General features: G+C 38.5%; 1 protein-coding gene across 1 annotated transcript in view; it reads left to right on the forward strand.

The window, feature by feature from the left end:
* Positions 1 to 1,974: 1,974 nt before the first annotated feature.
* Positions 1,975 to 21,976, forward strand: part of LOC103610321 (multiple C2 and transmembrane domain-containing protein 2-like) — a 42,852-nt gene continuing 22,850 nt past the window's right edge. The window contains exons 1-4 of the mRNA XM_008594509.1: positions 1,975 to 1,992; positions 7,713 to 7,877; positions 10,071 to 10,201; positions 19,569 to 19,755. Of these exons, the coding sequence (XP_008592731.1) occupies positions 1,975 to 1,992; positions 7,713 to 7,877; positions 10,071 to 10,201; positions 19,569 to 19,755 (501 nt within the window). The remainder of the gene's footprint in view (positions 1,993 to 7,712; positions 7,878 to 10,070; positions 10,202 to 19,568; positions 19,756 to 21,976) is intronic.

Consider the following 21,976-nt stretch of genomic DNA (forward strand, 5'->3'; position numbering starts at 1 on the left):
ACTTCTTTCTTCTCTAATGTGTCTAATAGTTATACAGACAAAAATTAACAGCATTTGGGACAGACTGGTTAGCTCACTTGGGGAGAGTATGGTGCTGATAACACCAAGGTCACGGGTTTGGATCCCCACACCGGCCAGCTGCAAAAAAAAAAAAAAAAAAAAAAATCAGCATTTCTTTTATGTCAAATGGTCTAATGGGCAAAGAAAAAATTCTACAAAAATGGAACTGACAAATCACTGATTGTATTCACAAACTTTGTGCACATGTGTATACACACTTTGTGCATATGTGTACACACAGATACACACATCCCTGCTTTTATTTGGGTCTGTACAGGTGATGTGTTTGACCACCAAGGCTCTTTATTATGAATTTTCCTTTTTTTAGATGAATTTTCACTTTGTACATACTCTCACATAGCTCCTCTTTTGACCCACTGTTTTAGACACTATCAGCTTTAGACACTTGTCAGCTATCTAAAGTAAGAGACATGACCTATATTAGTGAAACATTTTTTTTCTGTATGAAATCAGTTGATTAGTGGTGCCAATTTTTGGCCTGTTTGGCTTTATCTTCTTTTATTTTGGTTCCTCGCTGTTTTTTCAGAGGCTGACCTCTGCAGGCTGCATTTTCTAGGTACCCTATCAGCTGGCCTCTAGCTGGCTTCATACAAGGAGAGGAATTGGCATAAAGGTAGTTTAATGTGGGGGAACTTCAACTGAAAGAAGACAGAGAATGTGGAGGGAAGCTCCATCCATCCGTGTATGTATCTGTCTGTGCTATCCATCCATCCATCTCTTAATGACCACAGCCCAGGTGAAAACCAGGAGGGAGTTTTGTGATTGCTTTGTCTAATCATAGTTTTGGTTGAAAAGGACTGGAGTAGCTGTTTCTCTTCCCACCTTCCAGGTAAATACCCTCTCTCACTGTGCCTCTTTCTCTAATTGAACTCACCTAACTTATTTCTGTTCTGCCTAAATCCTTAGGTCCAAGAAGTAGTACAAGCAAAACCCTGTTGCAAGAGGAAATATGGTCCATTTGAGGAACTAAAAGAAGAGTATTATGTTAGGAACATTTAACAGTTTCCCAGTTAACAGAGTGCTTTTCTTTTGTTTGTTTTGCTCTTTTTCATTCATATATATCTTTTTTTTTTTTTTTTTTTGCAGCTGGCCAGTACAGGGATCAGAACCCACAACCCTAGTGTTATAAGGCTGTGCTCTAACCAATTGAGCTAACTGGCCAGCCACATTCTCATGCATTCTTAACTGAACTTGAATGCCCATCCAAACTAACAGCTTTTACCTTTTTATTTCTTTGGTTAAACTCAAAGGATTAGAGAATTTCATACACAAAACAGCCATATATATCTATATACCTATATAGCTATCTGTCTTTATTTATCTACCTACCTATGTATGATTTAATGTAGCTAATTTATTTGTCTCTCTCTCTCCATCTCTATTATCTGTCTCTATATCTTCTATCATCTATCTCTGTATGTCACCTATCTCTATCTACCATATCATATCTATCTATTCTATTTATCTGTTTATCATCTATAAATCATCTATCAGTTTATCTACCTGTGTGCCTATCTACCCATCTGCCTATGTATCTGTGTATCTATCTGGATGTGGCATTACGCTGACCCACAGCTGAATGTCTTAACTACTGCCTTGTTATGAAGTCTAGGTCAGCATTAGCCTGGACATTATGAACTTGAAGGGCTTTCCTCCTTTCTGAAGGCTGCAGTCCTGCTCAAGCAAGCCCACATATCTATTGGAACTTTCAAAGCTTGTGTGTGCTCCAGGCCAGAAGGATGGAGACATTGTCTTTCTAAACATTTCAGTGACATTAGACTCAGTTTTAGCCCCAGATCTCTCACTTAGCATACATTTTATGGTAGGAATACTGTCCTAGGAATACAGAGATGAATTAGACTCTGCCATCTGAATTGATGACCTGTTGGCGAGATGAGGAGAGTGAAGGGGGTATGTACCCTTGCGGGTGGGTGGTGTGGGCTGGATGCTGGGCTCAGGGGAAGCTCTCAGAAAAAGAAGACTGGAATGAATCTTACCAAGTGAAAAAAGGGATGAAATAAATTGAGACATTTCGGTATAAAATAATGTGGCACATGACAAGAGCTCCAAACTATTGATGACAGGGCTCCAAACAACTTGATTTTCACTTGCAGCTGGCAATTGTTAAAAGTGTAACTTCTTGCTTCCCATCTAATACCTCTTTCAACAAGCCCTCTAGGTGATTCTGAAGCACACTGAAATTTGACAACCACCGGTATGGAGTAGAGTATGAAGTGGGTTCTGGGAATAGTAGGAGACAAAGCTAGAGATGTCAGGAAGGACAGGCCTTGTGGGCCAGTAGCTGTGGCTGCTGATCCTTAGCTGATAGGAGCAGGGTTGTCATTAGGGTGAGGTGAGCGGATACCCAGGGTGCAAAACCCAAGGTGACACCAGGCTGAGACACCAGCCCCACACTCACAGAAGCCAGAGAGTGAACTGAGAGCCTTTGCTGCTTCACTCTACCCCAGCCCTAGAGAGCGGTGCTTTTGAAGCATTTTAAGTGAAGGAAAGACATAAAACAATGAAGTGGAGAAGTGAAGCCAGCAGAATGACACAAGAGAATCAAGGAATACTAGATGGTAAATATTACTGTCTATGAGCGCACCAGTTAAGCTTCCTAGGGGTCAGGGCAGAAAGAAAACGTGTTGAATCACATGGTCTACATTTTTCCTTCTTCATTTTTTTAATAGTAGGAAATGCATTAGAAGCATTTTCCTGGCCCTAAACTCTGAGAACCATTGGGTATTTATAGTCTTTCCTTTTTTTTTTTTTTAAATCTTAATCTAATTTTTATTAAGTGTAAAATTGATGATATTCCCTTATAATTTAAAATGTTAAACTTAATACAGAGCTTTTATAGCTAATGTCTTTGTACACACAGATTATCCCTATCTCTGGGATTGTGATATAATTTTCATCTACAAATATAAATCTTATCCATGTTCATGTGGGAAATTTAAACGGTTTTCTTTATATCCTTATGCAAAGAATTTTGTGTAGTTCTAGGATAATTTATGCCCACAGGATCCTCTTCAGATGAAATAAAGGGGCTGCCGAATAGGATCTTTTCTGGGAGCCTGTTCCATGGATGTATGGATCTTCTCATGTCATGCTATAAAAGCTGTTGACAAGGAACAGTAGTCTTACATGTTGAAAAAGCTTAAAAGGAATATTTCAGTGAAACCTTTTATAGACTGAATGTTTTCCTTAGCTTTTCAAAGCAGTGGTCATCATAGTTGGAATCTTGTTTTATTATTCATTTTTCTTACAAAGTTGGTTCATTCTTTTTGAACATTTTTTTTCCATTGACTTCCTACTTTCTCACAATGACTTAGGAAAAAATACTTAATGAGTCAAACGAGGATGCACTGGCAATGTGGGAACACTGATATTTTTGTACTTCTGTCACTGAGATGATATATGAAGTACCCAGACAGTATTTGGCACCTGGTAGGTATTCCCTAGTTGGTGCTTTCTTCACTGACCTCCTTTTTGTTTATTTGGGCTTTTTTGGTATTTTGTTATATGCAGAGGAGTATTTTGGATAATTGCCCTGAGGTATTGGTCAGCAGAGTCAGTTCTGGAGTGCAGTGTGTCTGAATATAACCCTGCCTTCCATGGCAGCAGGCTGCTGTCCCAGCTCCTGACTCCGTGCCCTTCTTTCAGGATCTTTTTTTACCCTGATCTCTCTGCTACTGTTCCTGCCTTGGGACAGATAGGAGACACCGAGCTGACCTGTCCATCAGCCCAGTGTTTTCTTTACAACCTTGCCAAGGAAGCGGGATACTGGAATACATATCGCACCGTCTCCACAGCCTGCCCCTTGGCCTGGATCCTCAAATACAGTAATGCATGTCACCAAGCTGTAGCCCATTTTATATGTTCTAGGAATGACAGTCATTCCTGGGACATGCCAATAGGCTGTTTTAAGAGTCTATTTCTGCCTAGATCAAAAACTTGTTCGGGTTCTCTCCATCTGAATCCACAGGCTTACTCTGCCTCACTTCGTTTTTTTCCTTCCCTGCTTTGGCCGTGGGATTGTCATGAATCAGAATTAAATTAATATTGCCAAAGCTGTTTCACTTTTACAAAAGTCAATGTGCTTCCCAGTTGAATACCACACCTTGCTTTCACTATTAGTAACTGATGTGTGCACTTTAGATGGGAGTCACTTTTTCTGTTTTAGAACGGGTGTGGATTTGGTGGGGTGGGGGCTGAGGAAGAGAGAGCAGATGAATGAATCAACACACAAATAGTAAAAAGTTCTGATCCCCTGGGAGGAAGGAGAAAAATAACAAAACCGTGATGTACTATATTTTATCCATTATGTCTGCTGAGGAATTAGGGTCAGGACCCAGAAACCTTGCGCTATCTCCTGGTGTTTGTTTCAGTTCAGGTGGGGTGGGTTTCCCCTTTGATGGGTCATTTCCTTCTCTCCTTCCACATTCCAAGCTGCATTAAGATGACAAATTTCACTTATAGGCTCGGGCACGGACATGAAAACCTGAGCTATTCAGCTAACTGAGTGAGTGCAGAGGAGTCGATTTATTGTGGGGAGAAAGGGAGTAGAAGAGCACAAGAGATTTTTGAGAGCTCAGCTCTGCAGCAGAGCACAGACAGGATGGCCCAGACCCTGCCCCCAGCCCCAGACCCTGCTCTTGAGTCTCATCACGCCTGTCAAGGTGGAAGAGAAATGTTAAAGTGATTAAAGAGACTTCTTTAAAGCATGCCCCCCACCCCTGATTATGTGGCTCGCAGATGAAACTTTATTTAGGAGAAAACCTTGTGGTGGATTTTGCAGAAATATTTAGGGTGAAATAAGTAGAATAAAGGTCTTGCATTCTTTTCTATCTGTGAGCTGTGCAGTAAATACTTCTATTCTGACTTTTGGAGAGGAAAAACAAAATCTGGGATAGCAGAGAGCAGGTCCATCAGATCAAACATGACTGCTTTAAATACTAAAATGTTCAAAGTCCAAAAAAAAATCTGGGACAGCAGAGAGCAGGTCCATCAGATCAAACATGACTGCTTTAAATACTAAAATGTTCAAAGTCCGACTGAGATAGATAAAGGCTTTGATGGAAAGTGGATATTTCCCAGGGACATTACAGGCAATAATCCAGATGTTATGGTGTAATGCAACGAGTGTCCGTGGATAGATCAGGAGCTCCAGCCAAGCCGCGCCTGACGCGGGCCTCAGACTTGCCCTCCCGTGCTGTTCCGCCATATGGAACCGATCTCTAGGCCCCCTTAATAACCAGCTTTGGATTCCGTTTTCACAGAGCTCACAGAGCTAAGTGGGGCTGTTTTATGGACAAGTTAGATAGAAGCCTTTCCAAGATAAACATCCAATTTGAAATTAGGACATACCAAGCCGCAAAATTATTTTAGGGCATATTTCATGGAAGTGCTGCCATTTTTCTTAGGCAATTGCCAGACTGTAGGATGCCCTTTGATCCTTTGTGGACATAACTCCCTTTTTTGTAAAAAGGATTTTGAAATAGTTGCAGTGTTTAGGGAGGAATATATCTGTCGGAACTTTGAAGCATGGTCGTGGGACAGGTCATGCTTTAGCCTGTCGGTTGGCGAGTCAAACTTTGAGAAAAGGCAAAAGAAAAGGAATCGCGGCAGGATATATGAATCAAAATCTCATTTTAGCTTTAAAAGTAGAAGTTTTCAGCCCATGTACTTAATAAGCTATAAAATGTACTAAGTATATCTACACCCGTATACACGTATATAGACATATACATTACTCAGACGTCTGTCTATATATTGTGATGGTGTGTATTGTTTTTAACAAATATAAAATTGCTTAATTTTAACTATTACATATATCTTTGTTATTCAGTACATTTTATCCAGAACCCAACTGCAAATAGGAGTTAAGAAAGAATTATTCATGTTCACCAGACAGCAGGGTTTTTTATTTTTTTTTAGATAAATTCTCCCCCCCCCACCTCTGCTTAGTCTCAGCATGTACAGAGTCTGTGTGTGGGTGTGCGTGCACGCGTGTGTGTTTCAGGAGAAAAACAGCATGCGTATGAAGTTCGGGAGTATATATTTCCTTGAATGTATTTTGTTTAACGTTGTCATAAAATGATCAACAGAACGTGGGGTGTGGAATTGCTGCATCGTTTGTTAAGAGTGATGGAGTGATGTGGGTTGGATGAGGTAAGCTGCTATATAATTAATATGGTACTGACATACCATTTGTTGTGATAAATTGTGACTAACTGGTGTCCGAGCAAATTGATGTCTAAGTGATCTCAAAGATATAGTGAGCGGCTGACAGGAGTGAATATATGCTGTTAGAAATTCATTGCTTTCCTATGATGCTCAGTGCCATTTACATCCTTCAGCCCATTTATTCCTCCTTCAAATAAAGACGTCTCCGCTTGTGCCAATTCACCCACTGAATAGAGAATGTAATGAACTCCAAACTCCGCCAACTAAACACAGCACGTGGATCATGTGGGGATCCTAACATAAACAAACTACCCATAAAAAGACATTGTTGAGCCCCTCAGGGAAATGTGCATGTGACTGGGTATTTAATGATATTAAGGAAAATGATGGTTCCTTTTGTTGGGCGTGATCATGGCATGACGGTTATGTAAAAACGAATGTGGATTTTGGTTTAAAATATTTCAGCCAGAAAAACATAATGAAGGGACAGATGAAATAAGATTGGCAATAGGTTGAATCTGGTAAATAAATACATGGGGATTTATTATACAGTTCTCTTTACCTTTGTATATGTTTGAAAATTTACACAATGGAAATTAAAAGTAAAATATGTCTACTTTATAATTTAGTAGCAGGGGCTATTTGTCTTTTCTCTATAAGGTGTGTATGAGTAATATAATTTAGAAAAGGAAAAAAAAAAACAAAGTAAAATATGTCTACTTTATAATTTAGTAGCAGGGGGTATTTGTCTTTTCTCTATAAGGTGTGTATGAGTAATATAATTTAGAAAAGGAAAAAAAAAAAAAAAACTAACAGTTACTGAATCTCTGCTGGGTCCCAGGTGCTGTGAAATGCACTTTATCCATCCCTGTCCCCACCCTGCCCCACTAGCCAGATGTGCAAAGCTCATTTGGCCAGCTAGGCCATTACAGGCTGTATTTGGGGTTTTGAATCTCACAGTAGTGGTGAGCTTTTTAGTAGTAGCCCAAGGAATAAAAGGAAGTGGGGACAGATTCAAATGTGAAGGATCAATTCGAAGTCATTATTTCTAAATGCCCAGAAGTGTTTTGTTTTCCTGCAAAGCGAGCCTTGTTCTTATATCTCTGTCTCCCAGAATGCCTTTCTTCTCTTTGTACTATTGAAATTGCCGAAGGCCCAGTTTAAGGATTCCTACCAAAGAGCATATTGGGAGGGAGTGCAGGCCTGTGCCAAATCAAAGTGTTGCTTATATTTGTCCTTCACTATATTATTACAAGTCCAAAGCTCGAGAAGGAAATCACATAACTGGGATTGCAGGTTTGCAAAACCAATGAAAAATAACACTTTTCACCAGGCAGGGAGTGATGCTATAATCAAATACTGAAAGCTGGAATTCCTATGATCACCAAAGTCACTCTCAAGAATTATCAGCAAATTTATGTCATCTTTATTTTTTGCTTTAGTCCTCTTTGATACGCAACCTACGGCTCTCAGAGTCCTTGAAAAAGAACCAACTGTGGAATGGGATTATAAGTATAACTTTGTTGGAAGGGAAGAATGTCTCAGGAGGAAGTATGACAGAGATGTTTGTCCTGTTAAAACTGGGAGATCAGAGGTATAAAAGTAAGGTAAGTTCTATCAATTCCATAAAGAGAACAACATCTTCAAGAATAAAAAAATTAAACATTGTTTTCCCGCTCTAAATTTCATAAGAATAGAAGTAATTAATTTTAGGTCTCCTAACTATATTAAGCAGTGTCCTAGAAAACAAAACAATTGTATAAGTGCAGTCAATTATTATGGGTCTTGTTTTAATTGCTTAGTGTATTTTAATATAGCAACTCAGAGCTAGAGAAAGCTTATTAAAAAATAGATTTGAATGCATGATTTATTTTCCTTTTAAAAATAAGCAAACTATGTTTCATGGAATGTGGGAAATGGATAACAGGGTTGTTAAAATTCTACAAAAATAAAATAATACAATATGTGACATTGGATTAAAATATTTGAGATAACAAAAAAAAATTTCAAAATTATATATACCCTTTGCTTTGTCTTACTTGTTAGTCTTAACACCAAAAATAGATATTTAGTACTGTTTTTGCTGTGATTAAAAAAAAAAAAACCAAAGAACAGAAACAGAGTATTAAAGTGATTTGTTTTAAACAAAAGTGAAGACATTTTCAGCTGTCTTTAAAAATAAGTCATCTTATTCTGCCAATCCAAATTCCATTTAATTTTTAATCTTAGTAATTTGGTGTGGATTTTATTTCAAAAGTCATAGTCTGTAAACCATGATAATTAATTGGTTTTACATAACGGTCAAACAGGGACATTTTCTGTGTTTTATGGATTGAGGGATCTGGGGTACTTGCAAGTTAAGTCACTTGTCAAAAGCCACGTAGAAAAAAAAAAATCAATGGGAGATTTTAAAAATATACCCGAGGATATTTGTAGTTGAGGCTTTCAGCACTGAGGACACAGCAGATGCACGCAGGTTGGAAAATGATTTAGGGAAGCAAGAGGTGGTCTGTGCTGCACAATTCTCAGTGCAAAATCAAATATTAGATGTCATTTACTGTAGCAGAAAGGAGCAGAGAATTGTGGCTCATGCTGAAGAATAGTTTATAAGAAATTCAAGAAACAGGGCAAGTTACATCAGAAATATGCAGATAATTATTTTACATAGGTAATTTCAAGCTGTACCTCACGGTGAATGTATTCAGGGTAACCACATCTCTCCACTAAGATTCCTTCAACTGGCCAGGGTCAGGCTGAGGATTTATGGAAAAATTATTCATCACTAAGCACACTTACCCCTTTGGACTAAGGTGAAGTGTAGAATTAGTTCAATATCTGCTACATTCCCCCTTGGGGAATGCTGCATTTAATTTGTGGTCTAATAGGCTTTTTTTTTTTTCCTTCTTCCTGGTTTCTAAATTCTGTGATCTGATATATTAAGCCTGATGTGACAAACAGCTTAAATGATTTTACATGACATTGGCTATAGCTGAGGTCTGAGTTGTTCATGTTTTTTCTCATGCAGGAATAGTTGGTGCTAGGATTTAATTCTTGATGCTGTGCACTTAGAGTCTGATACTTAGTGACCAACATTTTTGCTCACTTTTTATTCACAAATTGAATCTCTATGTAAATGAAACAAAAATAAAAATCCTGCCAGTGAACCCAACACATAGGCAGTTTGAAATCACTCTTAGGGAACACAGAAACACTTGTGGGTTTTCAGACCAGTCTTGTTAATTTTTAGGTTTGCTGCAGTGGAATTTCCTAAGCTTCTTCCCAGTCTAGTGACTGAACTCAGTAACCTCAGACTTAAAAATATATGGCAATGTACACGTTATGGGTTCTCATTTAATGCATCTGACAGATATTAATTAAGACCCCAGACTGTTAATTTATATAGTTCTTAAGCCAGCACCAAATGAATATGCCAACAAAAATGTTGCTTGTGTTTGATTAATCAGTCAGTGTTATGTTCTCTAAGAGAGATCAGTTGCAAAATGACTATTGATATATGTCATATATATACATATATACATTATTTATGGTTTCTTGTGAGATAACTGTATCCACTTGGTGGATACATTTTTTAATCTGGGGGCCAGTTAGAAGTGTCATGTTGATTTGCTGATTCCTGAACCCTTGAAGTCCCTTTTATTCCAAAAATGAAAGTTTAACTTTATAAGGGGTGAGGCCCATCATCATGACCTTCTGCAGTTTAGAGATGAAATTAATGTGTAGCTGCTGTAGCAATGAATGACGTTTGAAGAAAATAAATGTTATAACTGCATGTTTTCTAGACACTGTGTAAGAGTGCAAATCCGCAGTGGCAGGAACAGTTTGACTTTCACTACTTCTCTGACAGGATGGGCATTTTGGACATTGAAGTGTGGGGAAAGGACAGCAAAAAGCACGAGGAACGTCTGGGCACGTGAGTCTGCTCTGCTAGTTTCTGTATGGGGCTGGTTCTGAGTGAATATCTTTATCTGTTTGCACTGAGGGTGATGCCTCATATGCCTACCTTGAGCAGCCATCAGTAAGCTGGATGACCAAGACGAACTGGGGGAAACTTGGAGAAAGTTTGCTTTTTTTCTCTCTCTCTTTTTTTTTTTTAGTTGGTAAATGTCATTTAGTATTGATTTAAACAGAAACAAATAATGTCAGGAATTCTCTAAAGAAAGACAGCATGCCATCTCAGACTCTATAGAAATGTTTGGATAGAGTTCCAATATACTGTATAATTTTGGTTTTGCTATTTAGTGAAATATTATATACTCTAGTAAAAATATAAGTCTAGGTATCCCCCATGGTGGGAACTTTTCAATGTCCTTGATGTACTTTGCAGCAAACTATAGTGGAATATATTGAGAACGAATTTATTTTCTTTTGTTTCTTTACTTTGAACCTTCTCAACTTAATTGAGGTACTCACTGTATATGACAAACCATGATGTAAATATTATAGGGTTTCCACAGAGGGTTGTCGTGAGGAATACCATTAAATGAGGTAGCTCACTGAGACGGGCTGACGGTGAGCAGGAGGGAGATGTTGGTGGAAGCCAGTGTCATCCCTAGATTTGGAAAGCCCTGCATGTTCGTGGCCTCAGGCTCCTGTTACAGATGAGGAAATGCAGCATGTCACTGAGACGGGCTGACGGTGAGCAGGAGGGAGATGTTGGTGGAAGCCAGTGTCATCTCTAGGTTTGGAAAGCCCTGCATGTTCGTGGCCTCAGGCTCCTGTTACAGATGAGGAAATGCAGCATGAGAAGTGTTCAAATGACCTGGGACACAGACTTAAGAACAGCATGTTCCAGAGTCAGGATTCTGTGTTTTCAAAGCCATGTTCTTGACATCAAATTACTGCCTTTTTTTCCTCCCAGAGACATAAAATTTGAACATAAATATTACATTTAGAACACAAATGTTCAAAGAGGTCCCAAGAGCTGTTGGTTGTCTTTTTCAAACCTGCACCTTGGGTTCAGGGAGCTGATTTGGGGTCACCTCTTGGGGAATGGGCAGGCCTCCTACCTAACTCCTCTCGTCTACAGCCCGAGAATCTCAACTTTTGCCTGTGCTCTATCCTGTAATTTCATTTGAAGAAAGGGTTTTGTTGGTAACTACAGATGAAAAAGCACTCATCTAGCATGACCTTGTTATTTTGCACATTAGGAAATGCGGAGGCTCAGGGAGGTGAAATGTTTTTCTAGCAACAAGGATTTTAGAGACAGAAATGGGGTGAGACCCAGCTAACCCAGTACTTTGCTATCCCCAGTTAGGTGGGTGGGGAGTTCTGTACCCATGGAACGTCCTCCAGTGTTTCTCAGCAGAGGCACCCTGCATGGGACTGTCTGGCATGCTGCAGGGTGTTTAGCAAACCTGGCTGTTACCCAACTGAGGCGGGTAACGTTTCCCACTTATTGTGTGGAAGACAAACAAGTGTGCAAGTGTACAGACAGCATCCTACATTCCACTGCATATGTCCAGACACCCCTGGGGACCAGCATTGCTGCCAGTTCAGACCTCTGCACCTCTTCCTCCACAGCCCTGACTGTCTTGCTCTGCAGCCTCCTCATCCCAGTTCCATGCTTGTCTGGTAGGTGGCAGCTGTCGCTTCCTTGGCCGTTTCCTAGGCCAGGTTTGTGCATTCAGATAGCAAACCAGGCCATGCCATACTCTGCAGCTCATGCAGGACTCCCTGTGGTCCAGTGTTTCATAGACACTGCCCGTCAGATTACCAGTCTGACCTGGTCTCTCCCCAGTGTATCCGCACAGGGATGCCTCGGATACTTCTCAGTAGCTCTAACATTGTCACTGCTGTGACAGACCAGGGCCCTGCTAACACCGATGGTAGGAGGAACAGAAACTTTGTTAGCACAAAGAAGAGAGCAAGGGTAAGTTACGCAAATGCAGAGAACTCTGTGTCCCAAAGTGTTATCTGCACAGTGGGAGTCTGGGCCTCCTGTGATGGATGGCTGCCGTGTTATTTTAGTGGGTGCAAAGAGTAATGCCCTTGCATTTCACGTGGCATTGTGCTGCTGCTTCCTCCACATGATAGGAAACGCTTTTCCCAGTGAGTGTTGGGTTGCTTCACAAAGACAAAACATAATTTAAGATGTCCCTTTTTTTCCATGTTTTGTCATCTGGGTATTCATTTATTATTTTATCTATTTCCTGTTTGTAACTGAGAAGTATACCTGCCTGTCATTCTGTCCTTCCTCTTCGTGGATTTTAGAGGATTTTTTTATTTTTTATTTTTATTTTTTGGTGTCCTTTTCCTTTTTCCTCTCCTGTAGTACAGAAGATAACAGAGTATCTCTTGGGAACCAGCTCCACAGCATTACCCTGCAGCCAACTTGCAGGTGGAAAGAAAACTATTATAACCTACTCAGATTTAAAGGAGAGATGGCGCTAGCATCTGCACATCATGGAAGTGTTACCTACAGTTCCTTCTTAATAGTTACTTTTGAAATATTCCAACTTTTATTTTTCACATTTTCTTTCCTTTGTGTTCTTCATTCTAAGGCTGAGATATTTTATCTTGCAGCTGTTAGGAAAACCCCTTTTTATATCAGGAGGCTCTCCCAACAGCGTCAATGAAGCTTTACTGTCTCCTAGGGCCTCTCTCATCTTTGTTTCTGGATAACACCTCGACGTTAATAATTTAGAGCTCTAGATGGTTTCTCTGGGGAAATTCTCTTCAGTGAAGCTTCTAGATGTAGGCAGTTTGATGCAAGAGAAGGAACCCTAGCTTCTGAGTTGCACATCTTGGGCATGCTTGTGACCACACTGCTAGCTGTGTGACCTTGGGCAGTGAATTCACTTGTGCAGTCTGGCTCTCTGTCTTTATAACGGGGTCACTAGCCAACTTGCAGGGTTATCATGGCTAACAGTAACAATGTTTATTTGACATTGTCTATTCTTTTGAGGATTCAAATGATGAGTATTGTTATTATTAATTATGACATTTTCCCACATGGCAACTATAGACCCACACAACATTTGCAACTAAAATATGCAATTTAGGTAAATGAATGTGACTAGTGAAATTTAACATTTTTTTTTTCAAAACAGTATGAATTGTTTTGTATTTGTTGGTAGAAGTGAGCAGTGGACATCTTCAAGGACATGGTAGTCGTGCCGTCCATATGGACTGAAGGATTGAGCAGTGTGGGTTAGCCTGGTCAGTACTGGAATTTTGCAGCCATGGGTGAAAAGGCTGGGGTAGTGGTAGGTTATATGAAGAGAAATCACATTGGCATTGGTAGGTTGTTAGCCTGGTGATGGTTAAAACATGGTCTGGCTGGCAGCCTTGAGGCTCTCCTGAGTCCTGTGGAGCTTTCTGACTTCCCCTTGTGCCACAGACCACCCACCTGCAGGCTCCTGCTGAGCCACAGGTAACTCCTAAGGAAGCTGGCGTTGATGAGATGAAGGTGTTTGAGTGAAATCCAGCCTCTCCTGAAACCATGTTGCCTACGAACTTCAGTGTTTGTTCATGTGCAAAACAAACAAACCATCTGAGCCACAGGTAACTCCTAAGGAAGCTGGCGTTGATGAGATGAAGGTGTTTGAGTGAAATCCAGCATCTCCTGAAACCATGTTGCCTACGAACTTCAGTGTTTGTTCATGTGCAAAACAAACAAACCAAAAAAGACATCATCTCATCTTAGACAAGGATGCTGAGCTTTTAGGGAAGTAAAACGTAAAGCTAAATTTATCCTGTTCCAATTTTTAAACAAAATATCTAGAGTATGAGTACAGATTAATATAGATTATTCCATTTTGTGCCATTTCAAAGTCATCAGATCATTTTCTTAAAGTATATTTTACATTTCAAAGTGATTCTAGAGATTAACTTGTTATGGAATAATCTAGACTTAATTTAGTTTGGAAAGGTTAAGAATGAGAATCCACAAGCCGGTTTTGATTGGCCTGCCCCAGAGTCACTCCTCAGTCCCAGATGGTGCCTTATAAAGTGGCTCTGACATTCTACCAGTTTATTAGTGGCTCTGAGGCAGTGAAAAATCTGGGCTGGAGTATTTCCCTGGACAAATTGCACCCCATGTCGTTGATCTGCTTTTACAGCCAGGCTTGACACATTCACCGTTTTCTTCCTGTTCCCCAGCTTCCTTAGCTTCTGAGATTTACAGCTTTTAAAACTATAGCACTCTTTCTGCCCCTTGCATTTAAGTTAAAAGCTGACCAGTCTGTAATATAAAACATAGAATTATGGTAATGAATAAGAGGTTAAAAGCTATCATGCCAAGTAAAACTTGAGCAGGTTTGGCTGACTGATAAAGTAAAATTATGTGTTGAATTAAAACATTAAAATACCGTGGGATTAATGGAGAAAGACAAGAACAGGAGGTCAGAAACAATGCTAAATCAGCACATTAACTGCCTGTGGACTAGAGAGGATAGCTTTAATATATGCGCATTGCAGGAAAAAAAAATTTAGACTGTTTTTTTCAGGTGAGTAGAACCATGGAATTTTCAATCTGGGAGGCACCTATTATTTATTTCAATTCTTCTAAAAAGCAGAAATTGAGACTACAAAAGATTTAGTTAAAAAAAAAAAAACAAAACACTGCATTTGTAATTTGGATTTTTTTGACTTTATGAGTTTCATTAGTGAGACTACAAAAGATTTAGTTAAAAAAAAAACAAAACACTGCATTTGTAATTTGGATTTTTTTGACTTTATGAGTTTCATTAGGCCACTGACATTTATTTGTGCATTCATTGTATTTAACAAATACAGAGCATATTGTGTGTCAGGTAGGCTGCAGAGTACTGAGGATTTGGTGAAAAAGACAGATTAGATTGCTGTACTTGGACACTAGTAAGTTTGGGCTTCTGTAAGCAAGCAGGCAGTGGCAGTACCGTGGAGTGAGGGCTGTGCATCCTGGCACCATGGAAACTAGCCTGGGCTTGGGGGTGGAAGGGGGTGGCTTTCTGGAAGAACACAACTCTGAGCTGAGACCTGTAAGATGGGTGGTCATTAGCCTGACAAGGAGATTGGAAGAAGGGCTTTCCAGGAAGACAGCACAAGATGTCGCTGATGAGGCTAGAGAGGAGGGCAGGCGAGAGGTCACAAAGCTATTGGATTCCTTCTCATGCCAATGAACAATGGCAGCTCCTCTCTAGGCACAAACACATCAGTGACTTTACTATTTTTATTTCCATCATGTAAATCTTGTTATTAAAGTGGAGCGCCTATCTACTGAATTTTCTAAGATCTGATGTTGCAGTGAGAACTTCCTGGTCATCTGAGAGCCAAGTGTCTTTCTGAATGACTGTCCAGACATGGTCACTCCCCTTGCATGTGAAGTCACACACAATGCCACAGGAACAGACATAATTAGTTAATGCTCATTACTTCTGTTTCTGATACAGATCCTCTGAGTGTGTGTTTTTCATGTTGTTTCTATCAGAAGAGCAATTTTATAAGTTTTATTGCTTTATGAGTTTTTATTACCAAACAGATCATTGGATGTTTTGGCCAGAGTTTAGGCTCTGGTATGTTAAAAACTGTTTTTAAAAAATTATTCTTAGGTTAATAACTCTGGTACCTTTATCAATATGTTTGTGTTATTTGTAATCAACCTTGTAAAATTCTTAAAGAAAACTTCTAAATTATTGGTATAATTCACCACAGCTAAATTATTAGCATTTCTGTAGGTCGGGGGTCAGCAAACTATGGCCCATGGGCCAAATCCAGATAGCTGTTTTTGTAAATAAAGTTTTATTGGAAAACAGACTCACTTATTTGTTTACATTGCCTATTACTGCCTTCATGCTACCAAAGTAGAGTTAAATAGTTGCAACAGAGACCATATGGCTCACAAACCAAAATTATTTACTTTCTGGCCCTTCACAGAAAAATGGTCTAGGTGTGAGAAAATTCTGTGACTCACCCATAACAGGTAGAGGTTAATCCTGTGCCCTCACATAACAGGTAGCTAAAGAGATGACAGAAAGCCTTGAAAAAGAGCAAAAGATTTTGCAGATCTTCAGTAGTGACTAGAAAGAATTAAGAGAACAACCAAATTATTTAGTATTTTCACAAAGAGGAATCTGTTACACTTTGGAAAATAGAAAGAAGCAGCCCAGCTACTCCTTTCAAAAGTTTTTCTATTCAAGATGTTTTTGATGAATGCACTACAGAATGTTTACACCTTAAAGATTTTAGATTTTAGTCCATTTATCTTTGTTTGAACATAAGAAATGCCACGAAAAAGCCATTTTGTTCATTTGATTCTTACCTCTCTTTCAGAAGTTTGGTGAGTATTGTGTTAAGAGTCTCTAAAATTCTGAAAGAAAAGTCCTGTTTTAAAATTTTTTCTTCTGCCACTTTTGCTGATAATGCAGTAGCTTCCCTAGCTTGGAGTTAGTGTAAATTAATCTCCCAGCCTCTGGCTAACCTCCAGAGCTTCTGGTTCTCCTTCAGACTTTAGGACGAACTGCAGCAGTGTGGACTGAGGTTGAAACTGGGTAAAACGGGAGGCCTGAAGCAGAGGGTTTTGTATGAAATACATTTTGTCCTACTCCCATCTTTCCTTCTTTCTTCCAGAATATGAGAATAAATGGGGAAGCCAGGTGGGTAGAAGAGGATATAGAAAGTTTATAGTAAGCCATCTTTATAGAGTAGCTAGTTATTAAAACTAGAGAGAGGACAGCTTTAAATTAATTCTTACGTCTTAAGACATCAATTCACATGGTGGGTCAGGGACCCTAAGAGTCTGGGTCATAACCTCTGTGCAAAAGAACCATGTTTTAATTTTGATTGACATGATGCTGTTATACTATATCATTTTAATTTGCTCTTTTACATCACTAAGAAAGTAAAAACGAGTATTTGGCTGAATTCACTCATTAGTTAATAGAGAATGTAGAATTCATTAAATTGGTGTCTGAATCCTCAACCTGTTACTCATGGGGTTTTGGTATCTAAACTATGTGTAGCTATTTTGCATGCAGGTATAATTTTCTAGTTAACTAAATAATTTTCAAAAATGAGATCAGGGTAAAACTTTCACAGTAGACAGAAATGACTGAAAAGTCAGTGAAAAAATGTGTAACTTCTGAGGGGAAGCCCAGTATTTACTTTGCATTTTGTCTAATACAAAGTTCAACTTTTGTTTAAAATAATAATCTGCTCTGTTCCAGTAAGTTGTACATTTAAGCAGTCACTAGGAGAGTTTGCAACGTTATTCTAAATATGCTAATGTTGCTCATAGCATTTTTAGATTATTCTTTAGAATTAATGCCCAGGTGCATTTTGAATTATCCAAGAAAAATTTTATTAATGCATTCTTATGCATTATTTTTGACCTTCACACATTGTTAGGTCTCAGAGCACTTATCTCTAAATAACTTTTGGCTGTCCAAAACATCAGAGAAATCTACCACCGCAACAAAGAAGGTAAACATTCAAAGGACAAAAAAAAATTGCTGCTATTAATGGTATTAAAAAGAATATGCCGTAGATATGTTATTGCTAATCTTGAATAAAGTGATCGCCAGAGAAAATTCTTGTGAATTTGGATCATTCATCTTTCCATAAGAAAGATCTTTATAAATGAAGGTTTGTATAACAATGTAAAATAATGCTTAGCTAAGTATTCCTAAGCAGATGTGTTATTGCAATATTGGTTAAGAACATGTGGGTGCTTAGTTTTCTACAAATGGCATAGTTAAAGCACTTGACATTTCTTTCTTTCCAAGAAAATTTAATTTCCCACTTACATAACTGCTTATGAAATAAAAATTTTTAGTAATCTCTCTTTTCACAGGTAGTAGGAAATTTTAAATTTAAAAGTTTCCTTATGGCTACAGAAAAAATTGTTGTGATTCAAATCGTAGCAGACTATTTAAAAAAATGTATATTTTTGGTAATGTCTCCAATAGAAATACTTGGTGAACTTATTACATAGAAAAGCTCTAATTGCTACTCCCTCGCATACCAGAGGTCACTTTTGATAAACAGGAAATAAATACACACATGTATTTAATTTTATAGGCATATATCAGTATGTAAAATATTTTTGATTCTATAATAAAGGCTAGTATAGGCTTTTAATGTAATTGATATTTTTCTTTTTTAATTGGGAAGGGGATTGCAAGGTTTCTTTTAAATATATTCAGCTGTAAGTTTTTGTTCACATATCCATGTGGCTCAAAATTATTATTGCTCTATATGTTATGCAAGTTTGCCTGTTTCTAATTATCTGCAAATGTACAAAGTCTATTCAAGATTTAGTGTAAGAATCCATCCTTATTGCTCATTGTGGAAGGCAGTGCTTTCACCTTTTTCTAAATTTTTGAATATTCATCTTCTTTCATAATTATGGAGGGTAAATGAGAATTAAAAGAAATGCATCTAGAAACTACCATCGCCTGACCCCCCTTCCACTCGACCTCACCTACTTCACCCACCTGCATACATAAATATAGCAGGTGTGGTCCAGGCAAACCCAGAGTTTTCAGTGTTAAAGTAAATAAATGGCTTAGCACCTCAGCCCCCTTTTTTTGGTGTTTGCTTCTGTATTTAAATGTGTTTGAGGTTTTCAACATCCCCAGAACATTGGCTGTTAAGAGGCGGAAAACATGCAATTTATAGCAGATGGGTACAGCCTTTCCTGGCAGTACTGCTGTAATGGGATCAATCAACAACACTTCATGCTCCATTTGTCCAAGAGAAACCCACCTGGGGAAACCCTGTGGAACCGTGCCTATTAGGAAAACACCTTAACACGTTTCTTTAAATAAAAATTTGCCAGTTGGCATTAATCGGGAAGAAAGTGGTTTCTCCATTAACCCTCTCCCACTTGCATTTTACTTGTCTTTCCCATCGCCTTTTTTTTTTCTTTTTCTTTTTTTTTGAACCACAATCCTTTATTCTCTTTACTCATAAAAGGCACAGTCCAGGGAAGCCCTTCAGAGCACTCATCCACAATGCTTAAACTTAGAAACTTTTTCCCCCTCCTTTTTCTTGGTCTCATCATCTTTCTGCAGACTTTATTTGGCAAAGACCAGACTCTTCTTTTTCATTTGCCTTCCCCTGATGCTGCCTTCTCTTTGATTTTCTTTTCCTCTTCCTCTCCTTAATTTTAGAGTGTATTAGTCTGGGAGTGAAGATTACAAGCCAGGGGAGCCCCTGCAACCTTCACAGCTCAATAAACCCGAGCTCAGGCAGAGTGAGGTTTTTGGGGGATGATGAAATAAAAACCAGGTGCTTTGGAGGTTCTGCAATGGCCTTGAGTTAATTGCTTTTCTTTCTCTGATTCCTGAAACTTCTAGGTGTAAAGTGGACATTGCGGCACTCCCTCTGAAGCAAGCCAACTGCTTGGAGCTGCCACTGGAGAGCTGTCTGGGGGCTCTGCTTTTGTTGATCACACTCACGCCCTGTGCCGGAGTCTCTGTCTCTGATCTGTGCATCTGCCCTTTAGCAGACCCCAGCGAAAGAAAGCAGATTTTTCAGCGATATGTGAGTGCTTTGCCTTGTGTACCACTCCCACCCCCTCCCACTTTCAAGTTGAAACAAAGTCTATGAATTGAAAAACTGCATCAAAAGAGATCTTTGTCCCAAGTTTAATTGTATGTCTCATAAAACAAGACATCAGACCTAGGGGTTAATGCATTAATGAGGAGGTGAAAGTAGACTGAGAGTTTGCCTTGCTATTTTAAAAGCTGAAAAGGTTTTATTTTGAATTTTTAGCTTTTAGGAAGTTTTTGGAGAACATTGAAATCCTCAAAGAAACACGATTGTTTAGCATGTCTACATATGTAAATAGGAATTTTAATATAAGTTCACAAAAGTAACTTTTTTTTTTAACTGAGCAATAATGTTTGCAGTGTTATAGATACCTTTCCAGAACTTTTAGGATCAAGTGAAAATGTGCTTGTGTTTTATAAAGCAAAGACCTAGCTAGGCATGTTCAGAACTGTTGTTCTGTACTACTCTGGGTGATAATAGCAATGTGTGATTTTTCCCTAAGTAGTTGAAATGTGCTTACCCACTCAGCATTTTCAAATCAAATGGCTGGGTCGTCTTTACTTAATTTTTGTACTTTGGCTTTCGAGGCACCTTTATTTGCATTCTGTTTTTATCCTATTTTCTTTGTAAATCAATACTTTTATTTTATTGCCACACGAGGAAGGCATGTTTTAGGAAAGTTGCATGAAAATAAAGCAAGAATGAATCCCTATTCAATGGCAATATCATTCTCAGCATAAACTTTAGTGCCTCCAGAATCCTTCACTGTGTAGGTGTATTGATTAATTGAATAATGTTTTAATCTTTGGGAGTACAAAACCTAGCCACATAGCTCATTGTCAATGCAGATTCTATGTGCCGGGTTGGCATACTCTGAAGAAGTTTCAGACAAATTAACTATTAATATTCTCTCTGATGACTTTAGTTAAACAAATGAAAATTTGATGGTGAAAAAGAAAAGTTTTCCCTGAACTTTCCCATGGATAAATTACAAAACTTACCAAATTCATGTATTTATAAAGAAACATTAGATAGCATGGTAATGGCTGCTTTGAATAATGCCTCAGGGTTTGAGTAGCAATATCGAAAAGAGGTTTGAAGAGGCTACACTCAAAATAGAAATATCGAGTGTTTCTTCAGCTAGCAAGCTGGCCAGCACGTTAGATGGAAAGGAAGCCGTGTTACAAGACAGAGGTTGCAGAGCCCTGGATTTGTTTTCTAGTTTAGAAGAATAGATCACCTTTAAAGACATTTCTACCTCTAAATTGTAAAAGTATTTTATTTTAAATGCTTTCACCTTAGCTTAGAAACGAGTTATTTTGTTTGTTTAGGTTGAAAATGCAGAGGAGAAACAACTTTCCAAAGTTCTTGGAAATGATGAATATTAGGTTAAGCAAACCTGAAATATTATTAAGCTTTTGTTATTCTACCCTGAAATGCCGAAATAATAAAAATTTTACTGTCCTCCCATAAATTCTGGAGTCTGCTTATCACAGGTTTTTAGCTGTCTAATGATGACAGGAAAAGAATTTCAGAAGATTTTGAAGCAGCACCTTTTTCAGTAGATGTGTTCTGGAGGCACTAGAAGAGAGTTTGTCTGCTTATTTTTTCATGCATAATTTCTTAAGGATGCCATGTGCATAGACATCCAAATATTGCTATATATGCTTAAGAGTGATCAGTAGATATATTCAAGCTTTGGCTCATGCAAAGTAAAGATTAAAGTAAATATGAATACAGGGTGATACTAGATGCTTAATCTCTGGTTTAATAATCTGACCAATACATAGATCAGAAAATTCATTCTGTTTCCATCCCCTTTGTCTTTCCAGTGGTAATAAATATCTATGATGGTTCCAAGTTTAGTCCTCTGTAATCCATAAAGTTTGTACTAACTGGGTCAGAATAATGTTGCCTTTTAGGGTGATTTAAAAGTTACATTAAAGAGAAAGAAGGGGAAAAACAGAATGAATGTAGTTCTGCACACACATTTTCTCAGTGGGATCTCTGTGCTATCACCAGGGGGCGATGTTAAAAGTAGATTGTGTGTGCTTCTAATTTGTTTATTTTAAAGCTGTAGTTAATTAATTCTCAGTCACTTTTCTTTTAACCTGGCTGCTACCAGTGCCTCACTGTCTTGTTGATTGACGTAATGCATGTTTGGAACTTTTCTAAGACTTCATGAGAAAGAGGAAGATAAATCTAGAATGCA

The sequence above is a fragment of the Galeopterus variegatus genome, unplaced genomic scaffold (genome assembly GCF_000696425.1).
Source record: "Galeopterus variegatus unplaced genomic scaffold, G_variegatus-3.0.2 Scaffold10923, whole genome shotgun sequence".
In the NCBI taxonomy this organism is placed as follows: Eukaryota; Metazoa; Chordata; class Mammalia; order Dermoptera; family Cynocephalidae; genus Galeopterus; species Galeopterus variegatus.